The 9,895-nt window shown below is 39.9% G+C and overlaps 1 protein-coding gene across 5 annotated transcripts in view; it reads right to left on the bottom strand.

Annotated features, from left to right (window-relative positions):
- Positions 1–854: 854 nt before the first annotated feature.
- LOC111255518 (uncharacterized) overlaps positions 855–9,895 on the bottom strand; it is a 185,383-nt gene continuing 176,342 nt past the window's right edge. For all 5 annotated transcript variants that reach the window (XM_086974890.1, XM_086974893.1, XM_086974880.1 and 2 more), the window contains exons 6-8: positions 4,052–4,372; positions 2,310–2,459; positions 855–1,927 (exon numbers count right to left, since the gene is read on the bottom strand). In XM_086974890.1, coding sequence (XP_086831016.1) covers positions 1,328–1,927; positions 2,310–2,459; positions 4,052–4,372 — 1,071 coding nt within the window. In that variant the 3' untranslated portion in view covers positions 855–1,327. The remainder of the gene's footprint in view (positions 1,928–2,309; positions 2,460–4,051; positions 4,373–9,895) is intronic.

Here is a 9,895-nt window from a genome sequence, read left to right as displayed (position 1 = left end):
ATATGTGGTACCTTGATACGTGTGCAGATATGTAAAAGGATTCAGATGACAAATGCTATTTAACATCCGAGAACTCACAAAGCTACAACAGCTATATATATATAGTGTGGTAGAAGATCAGGATCCACAAATTAGAATGAAGCTACGCTAATTTCGATTCTACAGTTCTAACGGTATACGTATAAAGCAGAAACAGTACGAATCAATATGGTGGTCATAATACTAATAATAGAAATAATATAAAGTAGTCGTGCAGAAATTCAAATCAAACGACCAATATCTCACCACCCACGAATCGGATTCAGCCACGAAAGTGAAAATTGCGGCAGTCAATCTCCTGTCGGCAGTGCCGCCGAAACCTTAACAACAAATATACATTAATTAACATGAAAGCTACACAGTAATCACCGCAGACTTATTGTTATGCTAGTAAATCCGGCGTAGGCTCTTCAGGACCGACGAAGTCTTGTCTATCCGAACCCGCTCATTTATCAATCTAGTCGTCGTCGTCGTCCTAACAGAATATAATAGTTAACAGCATTTATTTATAGTTCATATCTTGTTCCCTCATTTGATATATGAGTGTGTATGTATGTGTATGCTTCTGTGTAAAACATGATGTTCAACAGCTATTGTTTTTGTCATGATGTCTTATAGACAGACAGCCGACCGGCTACGCCCATGTCAAGCGCGTATGTATTTGGTATACGGCCTCGTACTCACTTTTTACTTATAGTATTTTTATTTATGTCTCGCTGATCATTTTGCTGTGTGAGACGATTTGGTTCTAAAGCTGTTAAAATAGATTACATGGTACGACGGTCAATACCGAGGTTTATATTCGCTTGGATCAGTTTTCCGCAAGTTGGTTCCCTCATTTCCTTTTTTTTTTTTTAATTAAATCACCTGTGTACGTAAATCATCTCTGAACAACTACCATATGGGAAAAGGTGTGTCATTCCATCTTGTCATAGTTTTTCAAGATCGCTCGTTTTGCTACAATACGAGATCTTGTTTTTGACAAGAAATAATTGCATTAATAGAGTGTAATTTATCATCAAACGAATTAGTAGCATCCTATGGGGAAGATTACGTATTGCCAAAAGGATCAATCAGGATGATATAAAGAAGGCTTGATACCGGATCATTAAGCATCGGATCCTCGGAAATTTGTTTACAGGATTCAATTATAATGAGGTATTCTATCACCACAGATACGGTGCAGGCATCGATTCCATCTATCTACTACCTACCTATTCTAAATGGGCCATAGAGCTTTGTCTATTTTAATAATCAGGCGTTTCACGTCAGAATTCAATGAAGTATACTAAGTCAGCGCGCTGTGAAGCTTCGTTGGCTGAAGCGGCATCGATAAGTCTAAGGAGTCGTAGTCATGACCCTGTGTGGCTCCCGGTGCTTGGCCCTCCTTACCACTGAGCGGGTCGAACTCGGAACATATCTGATCGATATGCGACGTTAGATCGTCATGTACCGACATAAGGTCTTGCGGTGAATTAGCTCCGGGTCGGCGCCACTGATTACTCAATAACGAGGCCGGGCCTTCATTGCGGAATAGATGAGCGTTGGCCGCTTGGTTAACGCCAACCCGTGGGGGTAGCGAATGATGCGGGCTTTTCCGTTCGCCTAGCCCGATTGCTAGATTATTATGGTAGCTCTGTACGAGACGGGGTGAGGAACTCTGCATCCATGGCGGTAATGGGAGGGCAGCTTCCATCTCATCGATTTGATCGAGGGCCTCTCGAGCGTCGTGAGTCCCGTGCGTCGGTCCTCCGTCAAATTTGTGGACGGCGCTTTCAAGAAACGTGAGTCTCGAACGAAGTCTTCGTAAATCAACTTGGTTTTTTCGTAATGCGGATATGCACTCGTCCCGCTCACCCATTAAGTCATCTACGTGCGATTGCAGCGCCTACAAGCGAATAACAGCGTGATGTATATTGATGCATACGATAAGAATAGGAAAACAAAGAGATATAAACAATGTAAAAGTGTCTAAAAAACAGAAAACCTGCGTTAATTACAAGATTACCACGCACTATAGATAACACAGATTCAGCAAATTCGAATCAGCTGAGTGTAGACAAAAGTTGAAGCATAGAATATTTTAGCATTAACGTAGATGATGTAAAAATGGATAAAACTGACATACCAGGACAACCTATGCCAATCTATTTTATTTTATATTAAGCAATATCAAATATATTAGTTAGAAAGAAAAATATCTATTATAGGCAGCCCCAGATATTGCTACCTAGAAATTGTCTTTTTTTTTTCTATAGTTTTTGACCTACCTCTTCGGTCTTTGCCCAGTCATGATGTCGCTTCGCCCACGTGGCCTCTAGTTTTCGCAGTCTGTCAATTAGAGCCGCATTATCCATGATGTGTTCAATCAACTGGCGTTGCAGTTCCAAAGGATTGTCTATCTGAAGGACACGGGACACCTAGACATACAATCGAAATTGAATTACACGAGCTTAAAACTTGAACTATTATTGTTCACCATACGATATTCCTCTATTCCATATTTGTGTATTGTTTTCCTTTTTTAATAGCATTTCTATGTTTTTATAGCTCTCAATAACGTTAGTTATCCTGTACACTTAGATAGGGTGTTCGTTTAAATAGCACTACACGTACATGTGCCTGTCTAGGTAATGTCTGTGCTTAAAGGCACGTTTTTTTTTAATTTCCTCTGTACTAGGACTGGCATACTCTGAGAGATGCTGCCGGCTCCAATAACATCGTGACACATTTTTTACGAGCGTCATTAGTAAACACGAAAATTCCTCATAGATTCTATGTTGCCGTATTTGACTGTTATTCTAAATAGGAAAATGCGGCATGAAATCGGAGTGAAACAGGTCGTACGAATATGTCGCCAATGTACACCGGATCGGGTCATTTCAGATGGTATCAAGGTGCCGAAGATAATGTTACTTGTGTATTTTATGGCAAAATATTATCTAGGTCCAACCGTATATAGAGCCTACTTATACGTAACCAGTTGTTTAGACGGTTCCTACAAGAATAAAACACGTGATTCAATAGGCTTCGTTCTATTGTCGAAATCAATGTTTGGCTATTTCCGAGAGAAAGTGTCCGCTTTACTGATACTGGGCAAACTTAACGAGGCAAAATGCATAGTAAAATAACACACTGTTTTCGTAGATATGCATAATAGTGATAACGTACCCTTTAATGAACATATCCTGCAAGGTGTAGTTAGCATTATCCATTTTCTGGGGTTACATTTTTACTTTCTGGGTGGCAACAGACTTGTTGACGCCAACCCATAGAAACGCTAGGTTGCCTTTCTCTTCGGTGAAACGTTTCCAAACATAGACAAGCAGACATATACAACGGATGTGTACTGCCATCCATGTACAGAATCCTTCATCGAAGTTTGCTTCTATACCACGTATATGGAAAGTATTTATAATATTAATACAAGGAAGCCATTGAGAACAAATAACATTTGTTCTCAATGGCTTCCTTGTACTATGTTGGAGTGTGACAGTCATTCTTTCAAATGTATATGTGTAAAGGTTGAGTAAGGTGATTGCTTAACAATTCTACGGCTAAACATTTACTGTTGCTATAAAAAGGGTCGCACTATTGGTCTTTATCCTAAGCTAATTAATCTCTTAAAAACATTTGCGAAGAGTGTGTTATAACAATTCTAATTCTTTGTTGGTGTGTTAAAATTAAGTATTAAGTATTTTGATAAACCTAGACCGAATCTCTAAGAACTATTTGCATACGAGATTGATAATAAACCTAATAAGGTTTTTAGCTAGTTTTGCACGTCAAGCTCGAACAACTTCTGAAGTTTTTTTTTCGCAAACGGAAAATGTGACCCAATTTGGCTAGGTGACTAGGTGACCGCTATAAGAGCATCTTTATACACGGGAGCATATTATATTTTTACCATCTGATGGTGAAAGTAAAAGAAATTTGCTAAAACGAAAAATAACTTAGTAGCTGTACTATCGTAAAATTACATAATATTTTGTAAGCATTCATATAAACGAACCTTATCGTTTATGCTGGGAGAGTCATGAAACGACCCGAGATGACTAGAATTGACCGCTGGATGAACGCTGCTGGCAGAATTGGTGGCCGCAGCAGATCCTGTTGATCCTGCGGGCAATCCCTGGCCGGAAGCAGGACCTGTGACAACACCTGCAGCGGCCAAACTCCTGGAGGGAACTACGGTTCCTAGAGAGCTCCCAGCAGTGCCTGTGCCACCTCCACCCGCCACACAGCTTACGTGGAGTGCCCTCACATGGCTTTCAAGCTGTCGTTTCTCGAAACAAACTGCAGACAACTTATCTTCGTATGCCATCCGTTCACCCTTAAGCGTACGACCAGAGCAAATGACAAAATTAACACGAGCTAAAAGAGTTGTTTAGGAAAATCTGTCTGAATAACAGAAAACTATAATATTCGTACGAAAGCTGAAGTTTGATCCAATTTACACTTTAATGTTTGTTCAAAGTTAAAGGACATTAAGGATCGTCTAAAAGTAAAGCAGTTTATATCAGTTGGCTTTCTAACACATTTAGATTCTGAATTGCTATGAAATAGAAGAGCCTCTAAAAAGGGTATGCCATCTTGCGACTGCTAAGTTACCTACAGTAAGTAAGCCCAATATTTAAGCATGTTTTTCGTATATATATGTGTATTATTATATAATTTAGTCATAAGAGCTATTTTCGTGAGAAAAATATATACCGATCACACACGTTCTTGCGCCTATGTGCAGCTAAACTCTTCCGCTATGAACAGTTATGTCAGCATAACTGAGCTCAGCCGTGTTCTTAAGTAATAGTTCATGGCCATATAGCACCTAAAACTCGCAAGTTTCATTAATTGCATTCAGTGAAAAGGTTGGAATATACCGTTGTCATCGATGCGAAGTGCTATCTTCGCACTCCTGTCTTGAGAAAATGCTCATCTAACTTCTTGCAGTACTGCAGAGGCATTGTGCAAGTCCTGATCAGTTAAGCAGTCTTTTTCACAAGATAAGACATCATCGAATTGCTCTTTATGCCTGTCATCCGGTAGGCTGTCAGATTAATGAATAGCACATTTAATGAACACTTTTATTCCCATCGGATTATAACGGAACAAATACAGAAACGTACACTCTTCCGACTAACCGCGCGATCTTTCACGTATACGATTCTATTGCTCCTAGCTCACAATTCTACCGCAGAAAAAATATACAATACGCGGTCAATGTTACTGCTCAATGGCATTAATGCCCATCAAACTTTCACGGGTGTCCTTCTGTTACTGAATGCTGAATGTTTCCAGTCTAGCTCGGTTAGTATTTTTGCGATATCCCGCTGATAAGCCTGTCAGTACATTCGAGAGAAAAAAGAAGTTTTTGCATTCATAATTTGACAGCTGACCATATTCCTATGGATATATAGTTGCTCGCTTGTACAAACATGTGTCTATGGGAGATTCGTCAATAGCAGAGTAAAAGGAGTCACGAGCCGAAAATAGACTGAACTAGCTTGGGTCGAATGAACGGATACCTAGGGAAGCAGAGAGGAACCGTCTGGGAGTTCGGATAACGTATTGGACTCGTGACCTTGCCCGATTTCCAGTGGTTCACAAGCCTTTACTGATGGTAGACGATGCAGACGAAAATAACACATCCGGCTGGAGTGTACCAAACAGGTTTTCGTTGCCTGCAAGGAACCATTCGTCCATAGTAGCCATACGGCCAGGACAGCAGGCAAACCCGCACACAACCTCTGCATTCGTACGCCCAATTTATGTTAATACTGTCGAGCACAATATTGATATATTAAAAGGGCATTCGATGTATCGACCAGCTAGTAAATAGGTCAGGAAAAGTTTACTTCTAAATGTCATTGATGAGTCCTCCCTTTACTTAGCGCCAGAACGCATGACTAGTCTTAATGTTTCGACCGGACCGAATGATAGCCAACGCTTCTGGCAAGCAAGAAAGGAGGTGCAGAAGGGGGCATCGAATCAGACGGCTCCACCCAATGCGATATCTAGCAGCGACTTCCTGATGAAGGACGATGAGCAACACGACATACGTCTATGGATGTGTTAGACGTGTGTGGTGCACTGTTTGCTTTTTCATCTACACAGGCCAACGACGATTTTCACGCGTATTACGAGAATACAAAAATAGAGAGATACATACGTCGATACAATATGAGGCGACACGCGGTTGAGCGCTATGCGTCGCTCATTTATGTACGGTCAAACAGTAGTAAAGTACTCGAATGTATTGTTTAAAGCTGATTCATACTAGCAACTCGACCGCGGTTTGATTACTGGAGTGCGGCTTGGACCGTTAGGTTAACAAGCACCTCGATTACTACGAGTCTTTATAATGATCCTGACCTCACGGAGTGGGCACCAGTTATTAGTGTACTGTGAAAAGGTTGGAAAATGGCATCTTATTTAGGTGAAGCATTCTTGACTGTTCCGATGCAACGAAATTACGAGCCATACCTTTTGCAGGTGTCTGAGACCTAAACGTCGTTAGGGTCACCTAAGCATGAGCAGCGTGTGATAATATGTTATTTTCCGGAAAGAAGAATTTGGGCTAAAGTACGTGCATATGTGCACAGCTGCGGCGTCTACCAACTTGTAGGAGGCGAACGGCCTCGATCTCTACGTGCACTGTTATGTGCAACACGATAATCAATACGACGGGGAGTCTGATTGTAAAGGCAACATGGAAGGCTGTCCGTTGGTCGGCTTTAAAGACAACGGAATCTAGCCCGGCCGGACCGCTAGAGGTCACGATAAGATCTACACAGTATAAGATGAAGTTGAACGCACCGGACGGAATAAAAACGCCCTGCCGAATAAATGTGGTGAAGTTGTATTGGTCCAAACAGTATAATCTAAGAATAGATACACATCTACGACTATATAAGCACGGGTGAGTGCCTCTGAGATATTCGTTTTTGCTAGCCAACCCTAAAATTAGGTCAGTTCGCTTAGTTGAAATGCAAATGTATACTCTTATATCAATGTTCTCCTGTTGGGAGTTATTCGGAGTGCGCGAAGTGAACGAAAAACATCATAAAACAATCCTACACGTGTCTATATCGATCGTTGTTGACTCTCAGCACCTGTGCGCCTGCATTTCGGAAAAAGCAAATATTGTAATGATAACTAGCGTATCGTTAGCTGCTTGCCGCTTTGTCTTGTGAATTTGTCGTATACAAGCTGTAGCCGCGACGACTGGGGTTCAACGAAGAGTGGCGGGGGAGCAAGAAAAAACAGCGGGTAACGCAGGGACAAATACACTTCACAAATGTCTGCAACGGAATATATTCGAGGAATGAAAACAAGAGCTTTTCATCATGGCTAGAATGGTGCAAATATTCTACAATCGGTGAGGCAGCTTGACGAATGCCCATTATTATCTTGGCAAACTTTCTGCTGTATCAGCTAAAGTACGAAGTAGAAAAAACTACTTTTGTTCTTATGTAGATGTTCTTGCATGTATTTCAGTGGGTCACGAAAAACACCTAGTTGCCAAAAAGTATTATATATTAGAAATAAGACAAAAGTGGGATGTTTAACAAAGACAGAAAATAAACAGAACGTAATAACAGCATGAGTAAAGTACAATCAATACTCATATATCCGTCATTATATAACTGATTTATAACGTCTTATCTTATCTTAACTGCATTAGAACAATTGCGAATTTTAAAACTAAAACACGATGATTCTGCTAGAAAGTGATAACAGCACTGGCTAATAGTGAGTTCGATGGCAGTACTTCGTCGTTACTTCCAAAGCTCCTTTGCCGAAGTAATATTCTCAGAGGGAAAGAATAATCTTCTATTGTTTGTTATCTTCTTGGTAACGTCAGCACTTCTGTTCCTCTTATGGGTTTTGCTTCAATATAGGCATCAAGAGATAACTGAACAAATCAACAACGCTATAGAGACTTTCAATAAAGTTGTGCCTAAACGTTTCGAACATGATAAGAATAACAATTTTTTATTTGGGTATGTTTTTTAACTGTGTTGCTTATATAGACAATGGCACTTAATAATATTAAAATATATCCATTATTTTTAAAACGATCTACTCAGTTGTGTTTCCTTTTTAAATTCACTCCATAGCTCAAAGCTTCGCGGTAAACGACCCTACAATTATCAGTTATCTTCAAACTAGAATGCATAAGTTTTTGTGTGAGAAAATAAGTAAAAAAAAATATATCTTTTAGGTAATCAGGAAAACCTTTTTGCGTCAAGGCATCGGATATTCGTATATGTAAATATTAGGTATAAAGGAAGGGGCTGTATATAGGGCGGGCTGCATGTTCCTTGAATTCCCTTGAAAAGCGTCGTCACAATCCAAACTATAGATATTCTCAATCTGATTGTTACTGCTTCCCCGCTAAAAAATGGTACGTGGAAAACCGTGTCAAAAGAAGTAATTAGTTCAGTGATACCTCTAAGACAGTATGCTAATTCTAATTGTTACCAGGAAATACGAGTCTAATATTTGAAGTGGACGTAGGCCACCGTCCGCAAAGAAAATGATTTTGACATGAGATTAAAATTGCTGCCTAATTTTTAAGGCGATATCAGGGCGTTCATCCGACGATTTTTTAATATTGCGAAACCTCTCACAGATCAGCAGGCGCTGAGGAAATGCGGATCGTCATAGGCCAGCAAGCGAGGCAAAGGAACCGGTTTTTAGATTTTCCTTAGATAACGTATTCAAGATTACTTTTTGACCTTGCGTATATATTTATTTTCTCACCGTCCACATGTGCACTCCATATTTCATTGGAGATTCATCATTAAGCCATAGAGATTACAAGAAACACCCAGTACCGATGCAACTAAAACCAATTTTATTTCCCGCAGAGACCGCGTCAGATTTTTTTTCTGATAATTTTTTTCTGATTCTATTCTAATCACTCTATATCGAACGCGGATCTGGCCAATATTTTTTTCCCTGTGTATATTGTGAGTCTAGTTCTTAAGAGTAGTTTGGCAAGGACATTTCTGTATCCGTGGGTTCGGGAAACTAGGGTCGATTAGTTTTTGCAAATAATTTTTTTCTCTCCTCAACACTTCGAGAGAGGCTTAGCTTTTTTTTCAACCTGCCTTTGATGAACGACATGGTTGTCTGCAAATACAGTGTTTAATTGGCTTCCAAAATAATATCTATCTACTACAAACCTCTTGTGGTCATGTTGCTACCTTGACGGTTTGCTCCGTAAGAACCTAGGAACTAGGAAGTTGAAGATGCCAAATAATCTAAATAAGATAAGTAAGAAGACTTGCTCAACGCCTAAAGATAGATACATATCACCTTTTTGCGGTGGCATCAAAATGGGCACACAGATAATCCCATGCGAAGGTGAAAAGTTGATTCAATAGTCTAACCTAGCGTGAAGAGAAACAAGGCAAAGCATGTTATGTTGGTATAAACACGGAAGTTCGAACGTGTGTTTCTCCTGACACAAGCTCTAAAAATACCATTGTTGATAGGATGGTATGCTGGTGCGATCAATGGCACAGAGACATACACAGCTTACGCTGGTTTTCCTGGGAGAAGTAACGAATATTTGCGTTTCACAGTAAATTATATATCTAAAGCTAATGCTATAAAAGGCTCCAAATGGGTATCAAGTTCTCTCAGTTCTAACTCTGTGAGAAAGTCAACGCGTCCGGGTAATGAATACAAGGTATAGGTTAGGTGACATCGTTGCCTTAATCGGACATTAGCATTAGTGGGATTTTTCAGAAAGCGATCATATTAAATACAAAAGGAACGACTGACACAATGGTAACATATCTTTATAACCCTTAAACTACGGTAACATGCTCGTATTAAAATATAT

Source organism: Varroa destructor, unplaced genomic scaffold (assembly GCF_002443255.2).
Source record: "Varroa destructor unplaced genomic scaffold, Vdes_3.0 BEIS01000001.1, whole genome shotgun sequence".
Lineage (NCBI taxonomy): Eukaryota > Metazoa > Arthropoda > Arachnida > Mesostigmata > Varroidae > Varroa > Varroa destructor.
This window is presented reverse-complemented; position numbering and strand designations above follow the sequence as displayed.